The sequence below is a fragment of the Drosophila ananassae genome, chromosome 2L (assembly GCF_017639315.1).
Source record: "Drosophila ananassae strain 14024-0371.13 chromosome 2L, ASM1763931v2, whole genome shotgun sequence".
Taxonomy (NCBI): domain Eukaryota; kingdom Metazoa; phylum Arthropoda; class Insecta; order Diptera; family Drosophilidae; genus Drosophila; species Drosophila ananassae.
The window spans coordinates 9,726,322-9,749,623 of record NC_057927.1 but is presented as its reverse complement, the minus strand read 5'-3'; the positions used below and the strand labels follow the sequence as shown (position 1 = coordinate 9,749,623).

Here is a 23,302-nt window from a genome sequence, read left to right as displayed (position 1 = left end):
TTTTGAGATTTTTCGTCACATTTTCTCAAGGGATCCCCTTCAAAGATTGTGAAAAGTGCATGGGAGGACAATATGGCCCCCTGCAATGGCTATATCTTGGCCAATTTTCATCCGAATCCAGAGCGGATACCTTAAACGATTTGTAGATTGATTCTCCGTAATTCTGCATCAAAATCTAGGAACAAAATATTTTTTTTAGATTTTTCGGCACATTTTCTGTGGGATCCCCTTCAAATATTGTGAAAAGTGCATGGGAGGACAATATGGCCCCCTGCAATGGCTATATCTTGGTTAATTTCTATCCGATTCATGAGAGGAATACCTTAAACGATTTGTAGATCGATTCTCCGTAATTCTGCATCAAAATCTAGAAACAAAATATTTTTGAGATTTTTTGTCACATTTTCTCAAGGGATCGTCACAAGGATCTTCCCTTCAAGCATTGTGAAAAGTGCATGGGAGGACAATATGGCCCCCAGCGATGGCTATATCTTGGTTAATTTCTATCCGATTCATGAGAGGAATACCTTAAACGATTTGTAGATCGATTCTCCGTGATTCTGCATCAAAATCTAGGAACAAAATATTTTTGAGATTTTTCGTCACATTTTCTCAAGGGATCCCCTTCAAAGATTGTGAAAAGTGCATGGGAGGACAATATGGCCCCCTGCAATGGCTATATCTTGGCCAATTTTCATCCGAATCCAGAGCGGATACCTTAAACGATTTGTAGATTGATTCTCCGTAATTCTGCATCAAAATCTAGGAACAAAATATTTTTTTTAGATTTTTCGGCACATTTTCTGTGGGATCCCCTTCAAATATTGTGATAAGTGCATGGGAGGACAATATGGCTCCCTGCGTTGGAAGTCTTTTTGGCCACTTTCCACCCGATTAATGAGCGCAATATCTCAATCGATTTGTACATCGATTCTTCACCATTCTACATTAAATTCTAGAAAAGAAATATTTTTTAGATTTATTGTAAAATTTTCTGGGGATCTCTTCCAAAAATTTCTTTTCGTCTATTTGTTTTGATTATCCAACGTTGAGATGTCTGTGGGTGTTGGTCTACTGGCTGTTGTAACTGCTGCAGCCCTCCACTGACCAAATAACCGACTTTTCACGCCAGCTGGTATTACATCTATGGCCAGAGCTGTGGTTACCCCAATCCCCTCTTCATCAAGCCAACAAGCCTGTGTCCAGACTGTGATGCCTCTGCAACATTCCGTAGCACCCGCAACCATATTGCGGTTGCCTCATTACAAGAGGGAAATGCTCACGCTTTTCTTTGGTATTCTCCACAAACTGCAACAGAAACAGCAACAGCAACATGTTGCATTTTATGAATGAAGAAAATGTAATTTTACACTTCAATTGCGTGACTTGAAGCGGCTAGTTCTCATATTTCAGAGGCAAAGAGATGCCGCAATCACGTCAATTGAAAAAGAGCATTGATAGGCAAATTAAGGGCCGCTTGCACAATAGCAACTTGTGTTGTAGACACTAGAAAAAACTTTTGAATAAGAAATATAATTTGAAGTTCTTCATCCCTTGTACCATATATTTCTATGCCATCACTTGCCTTTTTTTTTTAAGATTGTATAATTTTGTGTTTAATAAGTATTTTTTTTCTCTGTGTTTTTGCAATATTTGAGGCAGATGAACGATGCTGAGAATGCCCGCCCCGACTCCGCCTCATTAGCGGGAATCCCAAACTCAGACCGATCCTTTCACCAGGGGGTAACGAACATTCACTTTCATTAGCCATAGCCAATGACATTCACTCCAACAGGCAATTGATCAGCAGCCTGATGCCTGCTGTGTTGTGATGTAGTTGTGGCACTCATTAAATGTGTTTCCATTGCACTTTGAGGCCGCCACCGAAAGTCATTAACAGTTATGGCACCGCCGCACTGCACCACACCTGAGACGGCGGTGCAATCATTAGTCGATCTGGTCCGGCCCGATCTGGTTAAGACTTCTTGGTGCTGCTCGTGATTTGTTCAACTGTTTTTAGGATTGATTTTCGGTTCGTGCTGGGCTGTCACAAAAATGTACAAACGTTGCAAGACATATTACACATACGCCACCGTTGCCGGTTGTCGGTTTTGTAGCAAGAATTCCGATATATTCCACCAATTTTTGTTGTCAAATTTTTTTCTGTCGCTGCTGCATTCACAATCTGTTTAGTTATGTTGCACAGTGAGGGTAGCGTGTATAAAAAAGCATAATTTATTTTAAGAAATTTTGTAAATATCAGTGATTATGTTATCTTTCCATTACATGGGCTGAGATAGAATTGAATAACAAATAAAATCTACAATTCAGGGGCCTGTTTTATTTTAAAAATATTCTTTAAGACATCATCTATCTTTAAGACATCATTACAAGTCTAAACTACCCAATTTATCCAATTTTTTCCTAAAATAAACATTAAATCCAGTGCTTCATGTCTGCCAAGACAGCTACTTTTGGTAGTTTGTCTGGCTTTAGCTGGTCCGACACTTGTTACCATCTTGATCTTATCCCGCCAGCTGCGGATGCGAAGGCCATAGATCGCCAGTCTCTCCGCATTTTTTTTCTCAGAAAAAAACCGACTGCGGATCAAAAAACTTGCATATTACTGGCTGATTTTAATTCCGTCTCCACTCATAGTGAAAGTAGTTTTATTTTTGGGAAGTGCATCGGCTGGCAGGCCTTTGGATTTGGTAATTCGATGCGATAGCCATGTAAGGCCATTACAAAATATGATGGCTTCATTCTTTTAGCAAAAACTATATTTATAGATACCAGTTGGCTTTGTCCCGCACAAAGAGAAAGAAAGATCAGAGAAAAATTGTTTGTGTGGGGTTAGTTACATCATAATCTCGACTAGTTCGAGTTTTCGACTGCAGCATTAAATCTTTCACACTTTCTGTGAATGCAACTCACAATCGGTTCGTGTGGCGTCTCAGTTTTTGGTTGGCCTGGCCCCAGAGCGATTGACTCATTGTTCAATTTTCCAATTGTCGACGATAAAACACACAAAGACTTATCGCCCAAGTCAATCGTAAAGGCCCCAAACACGTTGCATGTGGTCGGTGGCTCAAGTTGGTAGTAATATGTATTAGCCATAAGCCATCCGGTTGGCCTGACTTTCATTGCAAGTCGGTTGCATTGCACGAAAATATAAATGGGATAATGTTTAAATAAATAAGAAACTTTATGATAATTAAATATTTCAAAATAACAATTATTTGAATATATGAAATATCTATTCCTTAAATTTTTATTTTAGGTAGAACATAATTTTAATAATAATTTTTTTAAGTGAGTCTACTGTTCACTTTATTTTCCATCCAATCAACGCGTTGCCATCTGCAACGTTCGTTTATTTGTTGACCGAAAATGCCTTGCATATCTGCTCTTTTCAATCGCTCATTTCGCCTCGCTTTTGTTCGGTTTGTTAATTAACTTAATGCAACTACCATAACAAAATTTAAAGGTAATGTTAACTAAAAAAAATTAAAAGCCGGGCTCAACCGGGATTTGAACCCGGGACCTCTCGCACCCAAAGCGAGAATCATACCCCTAGACCATTGAGCCTCATGGCCGGCATCTTGCCGAAAAAGCATATGCTCTTCGTCGCAGTCTGCAGCTTTCCATTTGGATACCAGATGCTTTTGCTGACGTTGATGCTGCTGAGTTGGCCAAAACAGTTGGTTTTTATTCAGTCTTGGCCTAGTTTTGGCTGTTGTTCGTACGGTTTGCGGTGTGCCGAGCGGCAAGAAATATGCAACAGTTTTCCAGGCAGGTGGCTATTTTAAAACGCGCCTAAACTTTGGCTGCAAAAAGCTTTCTGTGCTTTAAATACAAAATTGACAGGAATTTGTGCAGCAACTAGTCTGACAATGCACACTTCGACCATATTTCCTTAAAAGATTTATAAAAAAAAACCTTTTTTTGTTTTTCTTATAAATAAGATTTATTACATATTTATTTTTCAATATTAAAAATATATACAGAAATTTTTTGAAATGCTTTACATATTTTATACTAAATTTAAACGCTATTTTAAAATGTACTAAGTAATATCGGAAGGCAAAGAACCGATGAAAATGGAGTAAAATTGTTCAGCAATGGAAAAAATGTATATATCTCTAGTGTTTATGTTTATTTATAAATCTAGTCCAAGATGCAATTTTTAAGAAACAAGTAAAGTGTAAATTCGTAATTTTTATTGAGAAATTGCTATTGAAAAACTAATAGAGATAGATTGAAGTCTTTGAAGAATAAGTCTGCAATACAGACTTTACATGAGCTAAGCACACTAATAAACTGGAATTCTGAAATCTGTTAAAACAGAGCATAAAAAAAAACTTTAGAGCTAATCTATTAACTAGTAGGCATCGCAAACTTAAGCTATTATAAGTATCTGGATCCTTCGGGGCTCAAGTAAAGATATCGTCGACCAACTGCTTCGTTATGATGCGGTGGGGCCGAGTAGGATTCACCTTGGGACGTTGATAAAGCCGGGCATTGATGGCGTAAAGCCGGGGAGAGAGATCGCATCGCACATTGAACCACCAGTCGCAGACGAAGACGGCTTGTGAGAACTGGGTGCCATTGGGGCAAAGGAACGAGGCCTGACGTCCATCAATGTCACAGTAGTGCCAACCTGCAGAAGAATATATGGTTTTCAGTAATGATCAGCAATAAACTCTGTTTAAACTCACCCTGACACCTTGTTTCCATATCTGCAAAGAATCCCGGGTACTCCTGCTCATCGCAATAGAAGTTGGTGTAGGGCACAGCCGACAGTATTGGATAATCAACGCCGGGACGACCTGCAAATGATTTTGTTATTGCAATTAGTGGGAAGCTCGGCCGGAAAATAAACCTATAAACCATCGAAAAACCGAAACCAAAATAAACTGCATGTCACGCAGATGGAAGTGGGTGTAGTGGTGGGGGTTTCCAATCAATTTCACTTTATCCTGCAACCTTACTTGAAAGAAAACCTGCAGAAAAAATGGTCACCCCATCAGACGCCAAACTCCCTCGGACCTCCCGGAAGTGTCAACTGCAGGCGATGGCCCCCGGGTCACCGAAACATTGGTATACCCCAATAAAAAATTAACAAAAACAAAAATAAGCGCGACATAAACAAATCCCCCGTCCGATTTCAGTCGCCTCTCTGGCACTAATAAATGAATTTACGAGTAGATGCACTTCTGTGCCAAATATTCATTCCGTTCGGAGGAAAATAATTTAAAATCGTGCATTTTTTTTTGGACTGTTGGTGATGGTCTGAAATGCATTTCGCTGCCCCATCTTCACCTCCTGTTGTGTGCTTCTGCCTCTGCCCAAAAAACGGTCAAAAAATATATTTTGGCACTGCCCTCAAATGGAGGAGCATTGTTGGTTATGGTTGTGGCAGACATAATGATCAGATTGAAGGCCATGCATACTGATTGACAATGAAAAACCCAAATGGCTTTAGAAGAAAGGGTCTCCAAAGGTTTTTGTTGAGTTTGAAAGTCTTTTTATTCATTTATTTTTAAAGTCAGAACCTTTATGACCTTAAATACTTACCGGGAATTGATTTTCCCAATTCAAGATACTCTCGTACTGAGGGGCTCAGGAAATTATCTGGTATTTCCGGAACATCCTTTTCCTGGCTGCCGCTCTCATCATTTTCCAGATCCTGTTGCGGTTCCGGCTCAAAGTTGACCGGTTCCGGGGCGCGTGGGCGTTTCGCTCTCTTGGTGCGAACTGTTTCGCGGCAATCTGCAAAATACAAACAAATAAATAAACAATTACTCCGATGACCAAGCCTAAAATTTGCAAAGTTCAAGGTTCCGACGATGGGAAATACATTTGGGTAATCATGGCTTCAATGGCCATTGCCCGAAAAACCACTCCCTAACCCAGTTAATGAGTCGTCGGTAGCCAAGTTAACTTTAACCTCAGATGTGCCTGACCCGGTTTTAAGATTCGCTTGTGGCGTTGTAAACAACAATTGTGCAACAATTGTTCTCAGATCATGTTAAATACGAAGTTGTTTGTTTACACGCCAAAAAATAATAAAGTAGAATGTCAAGATTCAAGACAAATGAAAATCTAGTAAGCTCTCTTTGATATATAAACTTTTTTTTTAAATATTCTTTTTGTTACTAAACTAAAGATCTTAAAGAGCCAGACTTTTCTTTATGTGTAAATCTACCGCCACTATTGACAAGTTTCATGCGGTTGCCGTTTTTGTTGCTGACCTTGCCGGTGTTGTTGCTTCTTTGGCAGTGGGAAAAGATTTGGCTCAGACGGCAGAACTTTGCGGTAATTGCTCAATATTAATTTTAATTTAGTTTTTTTTTTTAGTTTTGCTTTTGCATAACTTGGTTTCGAGGCTCATTAGCTTGATTTGCAGTTGTACATAAACTGCTCTGCTTCCTTCACAAGCCCCCACGCCAACTTGATATTGCCTTGGAGATCTCAGGCATCCACTAATTGTTAAAAATGTATAGGGTATGATGTTTTTAGATCTGAAACATGGGGCTTTATTTATTTTTATAACTTTTATAAAGCACAAATCTGAAAAAATTCATTAACGAAACTAAAAACTGAATTACTGCCAGGTACTTTATGTTCGATTCTTGTTAAGCTTTTAACCTTTTTTGACACAACCTCTTGACTTTGTTTATTTACATTTTGCTGCCTTTCGTACGCTGATGATGTTGCAACTGGAAGCAGGCTCAGAAACTTGTTCTTAATTTTTATTCTACATTTCACGCGTAATTTATTCGCAACGCTGGCAGTTGTCGGTTGTATACAGTGTCTGCCTTTGCCTTTTGTAATTGACCTTAACCTTGTTCCGCAGTTGTCTGTTTTCAGTGTTCAGTTCTCATTTCGTTTGCCGGTGTTTTTGGTTGTATAATTGAGTTGAGTGTGAGTGTTGAGCCCCGGGCTATAAACTTGGCCAATGATCGCTTGTTGCATCGAACACGGGCCTTTCATTTAAAATGTTGATCGAGTGTGGGTTTTGTCGTTAGATTATCGACAGTGCAGCTGACCGATGAGTAATAGAACTGGGGACTTATTTAGGGTTCTAACTGAAAGCTTCCGAGAGGTCAGACCTGATATTCGAAACATAAATAGCCATAGCTTTTATACAATTTTCTGTAATTTATCCCAATTCCCCCAAAAGAGCTATTTAAAAATTATGGACTCAACCGAGCCATAAACTATAAAATCCATTTACATATTCAGCCAGGTAAGCGGCAGCCATTAGTTAGCCATTAGCCACAGGTTAGCTAATTATTTAGCCCGAACAAATTAACTGCAAAAACCCAGAGCACACGCCTCAAAGAGCAGAAACCAATTAAGCGAACTCCGGCCGACAGCCGGCAGCAGGCAGCTGGCAGCCTCCTCTCCTCCCACACAAAAACCAATCGAATGCAGAAAGCATAAAATTAAAAATGAAATTATTAGGCAAACATACACACAACACACAGAGTGGGGCACGACCGACAAATTGCTACATTAAATTTCGCAAAAGAGCAACAGCAACTAAATTTATTACAATTGAAATAATTACTGCGAAAAAGAAAAACAATCAAATTGTAATTAGGCGCACGTTGAGGTGAGACCAAAACTGCAATTGCTGCGACAAATTGTAGAAACTGCTCAGTTATTCACACATTCGTATGTCCACCATGTTGGAGAATAAATCTTTATATCTATATCTGTGGCCAAGTCCATTAGCCACGCATTTGTTGGGGGCCTAATGTCAAAAAGTTTTGTGCGTGAGAAAATAAGTGCATTGAGGCTAAAAAGAACCCACAATTTTAAATACTCTTTCCAGCAGACAAGGCTACATATAATGTGTTTATAAATTACTAGAAGGTTTTGTTAATCAATATTCAAAACAATAAAAATAATGTAAAACTTGGTAGCTTATACCATATAATATTGCTAATATTTCGAAGAAAAATATTTTATAAACAAGAGTCAATAAATTAAATTGAGTGAGTTGTATAGTTTTTTTTATAAATTATTGAAAATCATGGAACAAGTAGGCTTAAGTATTAAGCAGCACTACCTTCTAGTACCTGGCATAAGTTGAAGGTGAAAATCTTGACTTTCTGTTTGAATCAAAGGTTGTACAAATAAAAATGAATTTCTTGGAAAACTATAATTCCCTGTGCCTATTAGGGTATGGCAATATCCATAAAAGATTTGAGATTTTTTTTTTTTTTGGAACCACGGATGGGAGTGCGTCGTCATTGGGGCACGGGCACACCCCTTTGTCACGTCAGGCGTTGTTGGCCAGCAGGCTGTGGAGTTGGCTGGCTGGCTGACTGGCTGGTTGTGTTGTCCGTGGGTTAGGTAACCCAAACTAAACCGATCTGAACGGACGTTGTTGCCGCTCTCCTCCGACAGTGCAGCGGCGGCAAAGTCCCCTCCTGTGTCCGCATCCCGCATCCTTCATGTGTTGCTCCATCCAATCTGATGATTTGGTTCGCTTTGGTTTTGTATGGTTTACTGGCTTGTCGTCGCCCCTGCGATTGGGTTTGCTTGCTGGTTCGGTTCAGTTTGGTCTGGCTTTGGTTTCGGCTCTAGTATTGTTTGTGTTTTTGTTTTTTGTGCAGTCGCATAATTAAAGTAATTGCCTTTCGTTGTGTGCGCGAAATTGAGTCAGCAGCTGGGGGAAAATTAAACAGCACCAGATACTGCACAACGCATTTCACAATTGTAATTGTTATTTGGTTTTGCGTTGAATTTGGCACCTTTTCCACCACCGGTTCCCCAACAGCAACAACACCCAACCACTCTGCACCACCCAAAAGCCCCAAACCGAGCCCAAATCCAACGAATTGATAAAATCCCCCTTGCTCTGGGCAAATAAATCAAATTGCGCCAAAACTTTTATCAGCCCAGGTACATCTCGGCCTGTTGCACGCCATGTCTTTGTCTTTGTCTGATGATTTTTAGGTAGAGACACTAGGACTCTAGTTGATGGGTTGGCGGATTGCTGGTTTGTGGCATTGGTGGAGCTGCAGTACAGACTGCACATAAATAAGACTGTTTTTGGTTTCGGTTGTTATCTGTTATCCGACTCTTAATGGGGATTATTAATGCTTTTTCTCATTGCCAGAAGTCTGAACTTCGAGTTAAGGAACTCAATTGGCTAAATGACGGAAATTGTTTTTAAAATCTTCATGGGAGTGGGAAAGTTGAACTTTTGACAGAATGATTAACTCACCATCATACAAATCCATCTTAAATCTTTAATATTTGACTAACCAAAGCAAGGCCAATGGCGCCTTGTATTTCCAAACAGACTTCCGACCCTGGCCATCAATAAACAGTATCTTGAATAAATTACCCGCTTACTGCATCTTAATGTCAGTCATAAAAAGTCAGCTCCATTAAAAATTCACATTCTTCTTGGCCATAATCGGTTAAAGGGCTCAAAAAGCCAAGCCAGCGACTTCCAGCTTGCAGGAGGTAGGAGCTTTAGTTGACAATTATGGGCAAATAAATCATTTAAATAAAAAAAGGAACAAAGACGATGCTGTGGCATATCCTTCCATGTCCAACAGAAAACTGCCAGGGACAGGACCGAAGCCAAAAAGGCAGTGTCATCAACAACAGCAACATTAACGAGGATAATTCAGTTGCCATGATGAACATTACCGGACTCGGGACTCAGGACTCTGGACTGGGGACCATGGAACACAAGGCTGTCCTTGTTGTTGTCGCCGCGTAAATCGGCGCAAAATAAATTAAGCTCATTATATAATTGAATCCTTGATAGGCTGATTATCCACACGGCTTGCCATGTGCCTGCCGCCTGGTCGCCGGTGGATACCTCCTGCCCACTCGCTTATTAAAAGGATAATGCCCAGTCAAGCGCAAAGGATGCGAAATGGCCAAACGCAAAAATTATGTAAATGAATTTCCTGTTGCATGCTCTGCAATGCTCTGCCGGCCGTAGTGGTCGGATGGCCATCGACATTTCCATAAATCTGCCAGGTGGTGCCGCAGTCAAATTAAGGATGGTTAGCCTTAAAAATGCATTAATACTCTCATGCCTTATAGTAGTATCTTTAATAATTATTTCGAGCAAATAGCTTCAAAAGTAATCTCAAATTCTAATCCTATTCAGATAAAAAAAAATTGTCGCTAGCTCCACCTTAAAAAATGAGGACAAAAAGCTTAACTAAAATTGTTTTTTATGCCGCTTGATAGCCAGTTGTGCGGGACAGTCGTCGTATACTTTAACGGCAGCCTCATGCAGTCACGATTTGTTGCACTCTCACACATACACATACGTGGATATATAAATCTAGATATTTATATATATGTAGGTAGGTAGGTAGGTAGGTAGGTAGTCACAGGCCTCCTTAATCTATTGACTAAATGCATTGCATAAACTGTCGGTCGGCCAAACCTCCGAGCACAAACCTAAAACAATGCCACAAAACGAACGAGTTCAGTTTGCCGGCAATATTCGTGCAGCGCCGTTTTCAATGGCCGCAAATAGCTCAAAGGCGCTTTGTCTAGCCAGTATAAAACGTACTGCCTCCTCCGTGACTCCTTGCCATACCTACCCCCTGAACACACTGCAACAGCAACAAATAAACCCACTCCCTGTTGCATGGTTAAATTATGAACGCAGCCAAAAAATCTATTTTCTGGCCGGTCTCGAAGCTCAGACAAAAACTTTCTGGTTAGGCCATAGAACTTTTTGGCTCAAATTCGAATTGCCAAATAAAATTTAATTCGAAATGCCGTTAGAACTGGATCCGTTGTCTCTTGATTTTTATCGCTCGGCCATAAGACACCCACCAATTTTCAGTTAACAGCTTGACTTAATGCCCGACTAACTGCTTAGTACACAACAAAAAAGCAAGGAGCACGAAAGTATTTCAAAATTTCTGCCTTTTCAAATATTCAAAACGTAAATATGACTAAATTACGAGTTGAAGTTTATTGGTACTAGGATACTTGCTGCTAGGTATTATTTAATAGGGTTATACCATTTTTTTGTTTATACATTTTCAGTAACCAGGCCAAAAGCAGCTTGGGGGCTAGAATTCGATATGAGGTGGCGGTCAGATTGCAACGAAAACATACAACAAAATGTTCAACTCCCCAATAAGATTAATTTGTTAACTTCTTACATAAGTTTGCGGCTTGTTGGGCTGCTGTATCGGCTCATTACAGCCATAAATTTGCATTCAGGCGTGGGCGGTAGTTTTGGGAAATTTGCTTAAGGAAGGGTTTCAATTTTTGCAATCAAGCTTTACGATCGATCTTGTTGAAAATCATAAACCAAAGAGTAGAGTACTTTTTAAGTATTTTCAAATAAAAATCCAGTTTTAAACCGATCACCATTTTTATTATTTTATACCCAACATAAATCTCACACCTGCTTTACGGCATAAAGTGCACACTTCCCACACTGGAAAGACCTGATCATCGTTGTCTGGTACAAAATCAGTTTAATAAGCTTTTATATGTAATTATGCATTTTTTTTTAATGTTAATTGCATTGAAATGCCTCGAATGATTCCCACAGTTTTCGCCGTCCTGCCACTCAGATTTTCCCACATCCTGGGGACAATGGAGGTCGATTTTCATGGCTGCCTGGGCAGTTTTTATGTCGCGTATATCTCATAAATATAAATGACTGCATTTTTCCGCAATTTGTCGCACACAAAACAAATTTCATTTTAATTGAAAATTATGCCAGAGCATTAACATGAGCCGCGCCATAATGGATTCTGTTCAAGATACGATAGTTGGTTCTATAGTAGAATTTATTTTATATATCAGCCTGTCTTGGGCTTCATCAGTTTTATTTATTTACTAATTTAAAATTTGTTTAGTTCTGTGAATGTGATATGGTAATTTCTGACAAATTGTCACAGGCTCTCCGATTCGAAGCTTTGCATCATTCCAGTAATTTTTTGCTTTTGCCAAACTTATCGCTTTGTTTTGCAAAGCCTTTTGGCCGTGTTTGGCCGGCCAGGCTATTTGCCATTTGCATATGTCAGCTGGGCAGTCCACGGCTGTTTTGCTGTTTATTTGTTGTTTGGGGCGATGTGTTGGCTGACAGCCGCATAAATTGTTTTCTCATGTGTGCCAAATGTTTGACTTACGCGCAGAAATGTTTGTGCAGGTAAATCTTTTGTGTGTGCCCCGGATCCCGGATTGGGTCAAATTTTTGTTGCGTTTCTTGTTTTCCGCTTCAGAATTTGCGTGTTTGTTGTATTTGTTAGCCATGCATATAAATCAATTAATTTCGGCATGCAAATGCAAAATTGCGTGCCGCACTGTTGGGGCGAAGTTATTTCCTCCACCTGGCGACTATTCGGCAGCTTTTAGTCCACTTGCGAATTTATCGGAATGGTATGGTGGTCAAGAAGTATGCGGCACATGCACATGTATCTGACATGTCTTTTTGTTTTTTTTTTTTTTTTTTTTTATAATAAAAGTTTCCGCTTTGAAATAATTTGTGTTTTCTCATAAGCATTTGCAAGCCTCTCGTGCAATAATTGAAAATCATTTGCATTCGAATGGCAAATGGTCGCTTGGCTAAAGCATCTATCCGACAATCTATCTGCCCAAAGCGGATGTGCTTGTACGGCAGCTAAAAGGTTATTTGCCAGCTAGTTGGCATGCATTACGTATACGCCGCGGTGGCTTGACGGATGCTGTGCTCACCTAATGTGAGTGGGAAGCCATTCGTTGTGGCTCCGATGGGCCTTAACTGGAGACTGCAGACTGGAGGGTCGCTGGCGCATTCTTCTTCCATCTACTGCACAAATTCGAATTCACGAAATGAAGCATTTGCCATTACTGGCAACTTTCAAATTTTAGATTGTAGTCTGTTTTTAGTTTTATTTTTCGTTTAGAAGGAACGCTGTTCCTTTACCATTTTTTGTATAGCTTCTAAAAATGGCAGTTGATTCATTAACTTACAATAAAAGAATTTATAAATAAATCTTCTAATTAAATATTTAAATCTAATGCTCATAACTCTCGCATTATATATGTGAAGGTTATTATCGTAAAACCAAGTTAATATTTTATTGGTAAGTATATAAGTTTTGATAAGAACATTGCTTGTCTGGTAGGTCTCTCATTCACCCAATTGACATTTTGCCATGTTTTAAACCCATAACTTAATGGGGTGTGTGGGCTACAACTTTTGACATGAAAAGTTTATTAAAAACCAAGTAATAATCGAACACAATGCCAAGCAGAGCGACTGCTAATTAGAGGCGAGCACAAATCGCACCTCATTCAAATGGCAAGGCAGCGGAAGGTAGACATGGTTGCTTTAAAGATGCCAGACGGCAAAAGGCGGATCGGTTCGCATAGCCTTCGACTTGGTCTCTTAATTTCGCTTTTTATTGTCTGTGCATACATATTTGTTGTTTCTTTGCATTTGCAACACAAAATGTCGTGCAGCATTAGGTTTTAGTTTTTTGGGGTGCGGACCGAAGCAACCTTCATATCAATGCAAATGTCAAATGCCAAAAAGAACTCTCCTGGCTGCGAACGAAAGATCAAATCAGTGTTAGAATGAGAACAGAAACCGAATCTAAACAGTTTTGGGTAACTGCATGATGCTAATATATTTTGTTTTTATTTATGGAAAAACTTTACCGACATAGTTGTTGCTGTGGAAATTCTTCCCAGGCGGCAACACTTCAAAATGGAATTGCCGCAATACCGAATCTCATAAATAACCTGAACTTTTGCGTTGCAAAGCTAATAAAACATACAAATATTTCGCATGGTGTCGTGTCGGTCTGCAGATGATGGTGCAACTTGGCCAGACTCTTCCCAACGGCAGCCGTTACGCATACGCCGTGTGGCCAGCGACTTCTATTGCCACCCGATTGAAAGACAGACAGGCGAGCCATAAAATAAAATGCAACACGCAGCATACGCCGCTAAAAAACGCAGTTTTGGCTTGTGGTTTTGTCAGCCTGTGCTTGACACATCAAGGCGCCCGGTCGGTCGTCCGCTCCGCCGCCTCAAAAGCGTTTTCTTTATCCCGCCTCCGCTAGCATCAAGACAAGTACAGTGTGTACTCTACGGGTGTAACTTCTTTTATACTCCAATGATAAAAAATTAATATTTAAAAATGTATTTAATACTTATGGACACAGTTTGCGGTTTCTACTGTCCTCAGGAAAGATTACAAATGGATTATACATAAAAGTAGACAGCGATGTGGTTTAATCTGCTACTATTGATTTTCTGGCATTTAGTTTAAACGTGGCATTTAGTTTAAACTTATCATAACTTAACTTAACTCCTAACTTAAACTTCATACTTGTTGAGCTTGATATGATATACCTTTTCCTTATGCCTTCAAATTTGGATAAATCATTCAAATATCTCTAATTGAAATCAGACACTTTATCAAATACTTGAAAGCTATAAGGCACTCAATCCTTTTGAAACTAATAGATTGATATGCAAATTCTGATTTCAAATATTTGATAAACGAAAGGTATTTCTGGGGAATTGATTGATCTAAGTTAACTATGCCTATAAAACAATGAATGATTAAACATTCTCCTCAAAGAATGATACCCAACTATATAAGGTTATAAGAAATCAAAACACAACCCTTTAAACGCTTATCCATGTAAGAGCATTAAACGTCTCGATGAGACTGAATGCCCAAGTAAATCAGCAACCTCTCTACTTAGCATGCAAGTCGCATAAATACTGTGGGAACTTGTGATTTATTGTTGGTGGGATTGTCTTCACAGCTTACCAGTAAATAATAAATATCCACAAATGATGATAAATACAAAAGTTATCCTCGGCAACATGTTGCTGCTGTGTCTGCCGCTGTGGTTTTTTCCTTTCCTGATTTTTTGTCGTCGGGTTATACTTTATTGTAAATCCTTCTTAGGTGTGATTTACGTTTTGCTGTGCTCTGACCTTTTTCAAAAGCAACAGCTTAGCTAGCACTTGCACAAACTTACTTTCATGCACTTGAGATTAATCCACAAGGTAGAAAAAACCGCAACGCATTGAGCGAGTTAACGATTCGTTAAATTTCGCTTTAAGAAACAATTACAATCAATCGGTTTTTATTAGCAACAGAAATTGCTGCCTGATGCGTGCTGCCGGTGCCGCTGCTGCACTGGATTGTTATTGAGTTTGTTTACTTTTCCTTTTAGATATCTGGCTTTTTCTTTTCCCAGCCAAAGTTAGGGAGTGGAAAATGGAAAATGGAGCCACACCAAAGTCGGAGATTGCTTCAAATTTGCATGGCCTATAAAAGAGTTAGCCCGTATGTGAAGCGATTGCCCAAGAGGCCGCCAAAATAGCGGGCGGGTGGGTGCTTCACGTTGTAGCTGCCACCGAAGTTTCAGTTGCAATTGCAGTAGTAGTTGCCTCAGTTTTATTTTTTTCAATTTGGTTTTCTGTGAGACAATGGGGCACAAATATGGCACAACACAAATGTGACCGACCGGGGATAATTCAACTCCTACAGTAGACACACTTCTTCTGGCGCACTAGTTGTTTCACTTTTTATTGTTATGGCCTGCAATTTTTTGTTTTTCGCTGCTGCTGCGGGTGTGTTTCAATTCTTACGGCCAGGAGAATCAGTCCAAAATCAGTTTGCTATTTATTGAGCAGCGCACGCGCAACCGTTCAACCAGATGCTTCAACCTCAACTGACTGCAATTGCGGTTGAATAGTTGGAAACAACAAGATTCACTCAACTCTCCAGCTCTAGCTCCGGCTCGATCTGAGTCTAGATTTGAGTGGCTCTCGGCTTGGAACTCGTTTGTCGTGCCTCCAAAAAATAAATGTTTAACTTGAGCGCGCACTCGCCTGTCTTACTTTTAATTGTACTAACTAACTAGCTCACTAGGCTCTAGCTCTAACTGAAGCTATACCTTTAGCTTTAACTCTAGCTCCGATCTGGCCAAGAGGCCTTACGCAATGGCCAATTGTCGATGAATCACTGCTGGCGCTGTTGAGAGAGCCCCGAACCCTATTTTGGGCAACCTTCGCCAAATAAAAATCCAGCCGAAAAAAAAATGTTCACAAAAGAACAAAAAATATGCTGCGAACATGGAACCCAAAAGCCACAGCTTCTAATTAATCATGTAATTAAGTTTTTCCTCCAAAACTTTTTTTTATATTTGAATAGAGCGGAAAAACCTTTGCTAAGTGACACATTGTTTTTTTTTTGTTTTTGTGAAGGCCTTTAATATTATTTTGTGGTTTGGTGTGATGGGATTAAATGATCCTATTTCTTGATTGATTTCGAAATATTTTTAATATAAATGAGTAATTACTGTCAGCCAGATTAAGCCTTTTTAGAAATAATTTGCTGCTTGTGTCCTCCTATTTAACTTTTAACTATTATTTTTAAAAGTGTACTGGCCAAGAGCATCTAGAGTGCAAATAGCTGTGCTGTTGACCTTGTAGATGGAACTCTTCGGCTGCCACAGAATGTGTACCTGGCCCCTCTTCTTGACGAGATGGCCTCTTCTTCGCCCAACTGTCTTTTGTTTTTGTTTGCATTTTTGGTCTGGGCCTGCATTTTAATGCAGCTAGTGGATATGAATGTACTGTATGGGAGTATAGAAGTCTGGGAGGGGGCTGTTGATTTATTTGGTGCTGGTGCCATGCCGACCAGCATGCGCAATTAGCCTTCTCCAGATGGACTGATCGGATCGAATTGGTGGCTCAAAGCTACTGGCAACAGCAGTCACTCAGGGGGAGCTCACTTTCGATCACTTTTTGGGGTAATATCGGTAGGCAGCACCTCAAGGCCTCCCACATAAATCATAATCACATTAGCTTAGCTTCCCCCACTCCAAAGCGAATCGTGCAGAAACGTGTGTTTGATCGCTGGCTTCCCCACGGTTAATTGCAAAAATAAATATAAGAAAAGCGTACACAAATTATGTATTATATAAAACGAGAAACAATTATTAATGGCAAGCCCCGAGCCGGGGCATTACGCAGCCAGCCGATCTGAGCCGGGTCGGAAAGCGAAAAGCAAAGCTGGCTAACGAGGCGGCACAAAACGCCACCAAATTGCGTGTCCGGCCTATCGTCCGATTGTCTGTAATTGATAAACTGGCCAAAATGAACTGTCCGGCCGACCGACCGTCTATTGCCGATTGGCTGAAAAAGGCTTATTTACCGCAAAGTTTATTAAACAAAAATCTATGTTCACTCCAATTGAAAATTGCGTTCAATAATCACATTTGTATTTACTTAGTTTTTTTAACTTTAATTGCACACTAATAGTTTTAATGTACCTACAAAGTGTTGGCCGGGCTAGTACGTGTATGAAATCACAGTAGAACTGCTGAAATAGCCATTATCCATGCCATTTTCTGAGTGATTATCAAACGGAGCCGCAAGGTTTTGTAATCTCCAAAGGCATATTAAATCAATGTCTACTGCCGAGCTGAAATGATCAAGTTATGACAGCATTTATCTCGAAATAAATAAAATGATGGCAACTATAAGATGATTGATATTTGGCCAGTGAATTTATGATCAGTCACTAATCACACATCAGCTGGGGGCAAGATTAATGTTTCTTAATTATATTTTATAATAATAAATTAAGGATATCCTTTGACTTGATAATTATCCATTTTTCCTTCCAATATGGACCAGTAATGTTTGTTTTAATTGAAAATATATATTTTTCCATCCATTTGACCAATCATCGCCTAATTTGTGTCCATTTTGTTGTCTTTTAACTCTTGAGTTCCAGCCAGCTTAGAAGGAAATAGACTTTTAGGCCGGGCTTGGCCAAGTTGCTTAATTTTTGCTCGACTGTTATTATTGTTAGCCCACTCGCAGAGTTCTTTAATGCGGCCATAAAGTCAGTTGGCTGTGTAGGAAGTTGGCTGGTTGCTGGGGCTTTGCGATAATTCGAAATTGGGCTCACCGAGTACAGATTATTAAAAAGTATTTTCGTGGCCATTAAAACTAATTGGCGAGGTCTGGATATCAATTTGAATCGGGTCGGGTCGGGTCGGGCTGTGGTGCAAAGTTTTGATAGACAAGGTAAACAATAGAAATGTCTAACCCAAGCGAAGCATGAAAAAACCCTTGACAAGGTCAAGTGAATTGATCTCACATGGCCCGGAGCGGGACTGACTGACAAAACGATCCGAGTTTCGTTTTAATGATGTGCCAGATTCGGGCTCCTACATGGTTTCATTTACACGACAACTCTTGAGATTGGATCGCGCGATGGATGCCCTTTTATGGAAGAACGGCCCGTTGGCGCGAACTTGCCTGTCATCTGCTACAAATCAGCTGTCATAAGCCCAATCCGATCCAGTCCAATCCGAGCCAAGCTAGCTAGCTATCTAGCACTTCGGTGATTTTTACAATCACTTTCAAAAACACAACTAACAGCCAAACAATCTTTTTGATAATGATCATTGCCCCTCAAAATGCGGCAGAGAAGATTGCAGTTGAGATGAACAGAGGAAACCAGTAGAGTTGCCTTTTTGTAATTTTTTTAAAAATAAATATGTATTAATAAAATACATAATTAAATATCTTAATAATTTAATGTCCTAAAATAGCATTTATAAAAAAAAGTAAAAGCTATTTAAACCCAAAAGTAGCTTAACTGGTTGCTTCAAGAAGAAGTGGCCAGCGATGGTCTGCTATTGAGAAATTCACAATTAAAACCCGAGACGCTCGGTCGGCCTGACCATTCCATTCACCTCGAGAGGTGGTGGGGTTAGGCTAGGTGGCAATCGCACCGAGTCATTAGAATGTACAACTTATTAATCTGCATGGCTATCATCCAGTACTAACCACTTCTGGTATTTTCCTTCACTTTTTTTTTCTTAAACTCACAGACTTTGCGCGCCACCAAAATTGAGCAAAGTCGCTATGCCTCCGAGGCGATAGCCATCATGTCCAAGCACTTTTGCCACCTGCACGGTCTGCTCCAGGTGGCCGAACTCCAGGTCATCGAGAAGCTGCGCGAATCCAGTCTGCCTTCCCAACTGCAGCTCAACGAGGCGATGGGAAAACTAAGAGGCTATGAAAGTGTTATTTTGGTGAGCATTAAATTAAAATTCTGGTCCTCTTAGTTTATTTTTCTTCTTTTAGAAATTCAAACAAATCCTGGAGAGCGGCCTTGACACTCCTTGTCGAGTCCCAGGCAATGTCGATATGGAGGATCTTCTGAAAATGATTTACGAGAGCCTTGAGAAAATTCCCACCACGGTCGAAATATCCTTACACAAAGGATCTCCCTATCGGTAAAAATATATTGTATTATATTGGACCAAAAACATTCAACTTAACTTGTACTTTTTCTTTATGTTGCCCCCCAGTATGGCCCCCAGTTCAATTGACTTGACCAATTTAATAGACTCTTCAATGAAATGTCATTTTGTGGATCCCAACATCCGGATTGTTTTAAATACTGACTTTCATCGTCCCCAATACCTTCCGATCACCATGGGCGAGAGATCCTTTTCCCAGAGCTCTGTCAGCGAGAAGGAGAATATTCGCAAATTTTCTATGGCAACTTCTCAACGAAACTTGAACCGTGGATCTCAGCTTTCAATGACCACGCTAAATCGTCGGGAGCGAAATACAAAGGACTATCAATCTAGTATTAGCTCCATAGTTGACGGCTCCCAGCCGAACGATCATTATATTGTTAATACTTTCTCGGCTCTTGATATAACCAATCAAAATGCGGCTGCATCTTCATCCAGAAACGTTGGAGGAAAAAACAACGACGATTGGCAGAAACCGGGATCTTTGGTTAAGTTGCTTTTTATCAAGTCGCCGGATGATTTTTACATTCAGAGTGTTCATGTCGCCCAGAGAGTTCGCGATGAACTGGAACAGTATGCCCAGAGACTCCACTATAAGAGTTCCACCGCGCCATCGGTGATTGAGATGGGCGAGCGCTATATAACATATTACCAGGAAAAGGATTGTTTCTATCGCGGCATGGTCAGAATGAAACTAGATAAGGACACCTACCAGGTGTACCTTCCCGATATGGGTTACTATATGGATGTTCACAACAGCAAGTAAGTTTGTTCATAGAGGACAAAAGTAATTCATATATATTGCTTTATATTTATAAATTCTTATAACAGTTTTCGTAATTTGCCATCGAGTCTGGCCCACATTCCGTATGCCGCTGTCCGTTGCAGCCTCAAGGACTTAGCTCCCATCAGCGAAGGAACAACTTGGGATTCGCCAGCTATTGAATTTCTTAAGTTCGTGGTGCAAAAGTAAGTGCTTTCAAGCTTGATTCGCATTAGCGCTCAAAAAAGTATTTTCTTAAACAGCAAACAAGTGAAATTGCTCGAAATTAGACATCTATCCGTTGATCGTTGCGAGGTTGACATTGTTATCAAAAACAACAATACGGATATCTCGGTGCGCGAGTCTTTTTTATATTCTGGCCTGGCACGCTCCCGCTCCGGAAAGGGATCGGTCGCTGGCCGTAATGCTCCGCCAAACCTTCAACTGCCCAAATTCCGATTGCAGTACGGGGACATGTTCATGATTCAAATGCTGCATGTGGAACATCCACAGGAATTTTATATAACGCGTCACAACCGAGAGCGCCAGCGATTCACTCAGAATATAAATCTGCAGGAGTTTATGACGCGCATGAACAACATCAAGCTGGAAAATATTTTCTTGGGGAGAGTTCTTCTCGCCTGTGCCGTCCAGTCGAATGGAATCTGGAAACGAGCCCGAATCGAGAAGATCTTGTCCGAAGGTGAGTCCGTTCAGAAGTAACAGAGGATAAATAAAATAAAATCTCTTTACAGGTTACGTGATTATTCGCTTGGTGGACGAGGGTACAACCCAGGAAGTGTACTGGGATCAGCTGTTTGTGCTACCAGAAACCTTCTGGAGTCCCGAGATGGCCATAAAGTGCTGCCTAGCAGACGTGGAAACTCGTCCGGAGACGGACTACACGTGGACCCCAGAGGCAATAAACTACTTTAAACAGCTTACCTCAAATCCGAAACTATACGTTGACGTGCTATTCCATAGTGTCGACCTGGCCTATGTGGCCTTGAATTACTCACGCAATGTCGCTGGTGAGTCAACCACCATGAACATTGGCGTCCAAATGGTGGCCCAGGGGCACTGCACATCGAGTGGCGAAAGCAGCAAAGTGATCAAGCCATCTAATCTGGCACGATCTCAGCGCCTCGATGTCGACACCCGAAAGTTCATGGAGCAGCAAAAGGTAAAGGCGGTAGAGCTGTCTCCGTTCGAACGTCCAGATGAAAAAGAGCGCAATAGACGCATTGAGGTTAATGTTATCTATGTCCGTAAGCCGGATGAGTTCTATGTGACCTTGCCCCACTTCCATCCAGCAATCGAGGACTTTCAAAAGAAGGTACAGGCCGAAGCCGCGGCAATGTACCGGGATCAATTTCCAAGGACCAACTGGCAAATAGGCGAAATGTGCTACGTGAGGGTTGTCGCCCAGTCGGATCAGGACCTACTTTGGCATCGCGGTCTTATCACCCAAGTCTATGCTCCAGAAGGCGATTCGGAGCTCACACGTTACCAAGTGCAGCTCAGAGATCTGGGGGAACTGGTCGAGAATGTTACCAGCACCTGTCTGGCCAATATCGACGAAGCCACCATGCGCATCTCCAACAGCGCCAAGCGCTGTCATCTTTTTGGAATTCGTCCTGCTGGGGATGGTTGGACTTCTGATGCCATTAAATTCTTTAAGAAAGAAGTTCAGGCCTACGACCGGCTGCATGTCATTGGGAAGGGGTACACGGATAATTCCTTGAGCGTGATCCTGTGTGGATCTCGCACTGTAATATCTGGCCCTTTCTCGCCAGCTCGCACGGAGTTTGTGGATATTAACATGAGACTTGTATTGGAAGGATTGGCCGAGAAGAGTCAGGATTACGATGAAGCAATGCAGGGCAATGTCAGTATTCCTTCTGCCGCCTCAGCCTCGGACACCAGTGATATTAGAGCCATGCAAAATTTAATGGATAAAATTGACAAAAAAGTTTTAAGCAAGAATCGGGCTGAGGAGTCACCACGACTCCATGGAGGTTTCCAGCACAATGAGGACATGCCGGCATTGGAACTCCTACTGGATCTGGGAACATCAAAGCGCACGACAGGCCAGAAAGCGCCACCAGCGGCATGGACAACACCACGTCCTTGCGAGAAAACCATCTTCACGGGTATTGCATCAAATGTGAGCTACGAGGGTAACATTTTCTTAAGTCTGGCCACAGATAAGACGTTTTTAGAGCACATGCGCGGGTTGTTGGTTAAAGTATATTTGCCAATGATGGAAAAGCAGCAGGAGAGATCAACATCGTTCAGCTACGAGGTGGGACAGCCGGTACTGGTCACCTATCACATGGACAATTTGATTTATCGTGGAATTGTGCAGCGTCTTAAAAACGATACCGACCAGTACACCGTTTACTACGTGGACTACGGTAACATGGAACAAGTCACGGCATTCGAGATGCTGCCATATGCGCCGTTCCCTCAGTTGCATGCCATGTGCTGGCAGGTTTCCGTGCACGGCGTAAAGCCAAAGAGAGTGAAGTATTCCATAAAAGAAATGGACACAATTCACCAGCTGGTTGTAATGAAACTAAGTAGCATTCATGTCATAGAGCGAAATGGTGGCGAGACCAACAAAATACCATCTTGCGAAATTAAGGTTAACAATCAAGACTTGGCTACTTTTATGAAGCAGTGCGGCATGGCAGTAGATGCGAATCCCCAGATCCCAAATCCACATTCAATTTCGATGAAATCCGCTTTGGAGGAGTTTAAGGTTTTCGATGAGCTAGATAATCTAGCTACTGGCATAGACTCAAAAAGTGTCAAAAAAGAGACACCGACCCAACGCAAAGATGAAACTATTTCGACCAATCAACCCCCGCCAGCCAAGAGAAAGTACGTGGTGAACAGCAGGGAGGTGGATCGGTTTGAGAGCGACCAGGATTTTGATTGCCAAGAGGCGGCACAAGAGATGAATAACAACATGAACTATCGCCATCCCGTGATGGGTAATATCTATCCCGAAACTGAAACTATCAATTCTGATGAAGATGACGACTCTGGATCCTCAAACAATGAGGACGGTGTGGACGTTGTTGTTGAGGAAGACATCAGTGATGCAAGTGATTCCCAAATGAAACCAAGTAACCTTCCATCTGTAGGCAGCGCCACTAAGCAATTAAAGCGACGTATCGAGTTCCATCAAGCGGTAGGTTTCGCAATATTGAGCAGC

The 23,302-nt window shown here is 40.9% G+C and overlaps 2 protein-coding genes and 1 non-coding gene across 6 annotated transcripts in view; 1 reads left to right on the top strand and 2 right to left on the bottom strand.

Annotated features, from left to right (window-relative positions):
- Nucleotides 1–23,302, top strand: part of LOC6499703 — a 53,926-nt gene that overhangs the window by 29,555 nt on the left and 1,069 nt on the right. For all 4 annotated transcript variants that reach the window (XM_032449923.2, XM_032449922.2, XM_032449924.2 and 1 more), the window contains 6 exons: nt 18,882–19,085; nt 19,138–19,289; nt 19,365–20,078; nt 20,148–20,285; nt 20,343–20,782; nt 20,835–23,278. In XM_032449923.2, coding sequence (XP_032305814.1) covers nt 18,882–19,085; nt 19,138–19,289; nt 19,365–20,078; nt 20,148–20,285; nt 20,343–20,782; nt 20,835–23,278 — 4,092 coding nt within the window. The remainder of the gene's footprint in view (nt 1–18,881; nt 19,086–19,137; nt 19,290–19,364; nt 20,079–20,147; nt 20,286–20,342; nt 20,783–20,834; nt 23,279–23,302) is intronic.
- On the bottom strand, nt 3,517–3,588 carry Trnap-ugg. Its single transcript has one exon. It is a non-coding gene; the product is annotated as a tRNA-Pro (tRNA).
- LOC6500882 lies at nt 3,950–15,723 on the bottom strand. The gene is made up of 4 exons (XM_001954064.4): nt 14,789–15,723; nt 5,578–5,772; nt 4,719–4,829; nt 3,950–4,660 (listed from the first exon to the last, which is right to left on the bottom strand). The coding sequence occupies exons 1-4, from the start codon at nt 14,844–14,846 to the stop codon at nt 4,434–4,436; spliced, it is 591 nt and encodes a 196-aa protein (XP_001954100.2). The 5' UTR covers nt 14,847–15,723; the 3' UTR covers nt 3,950–4,433.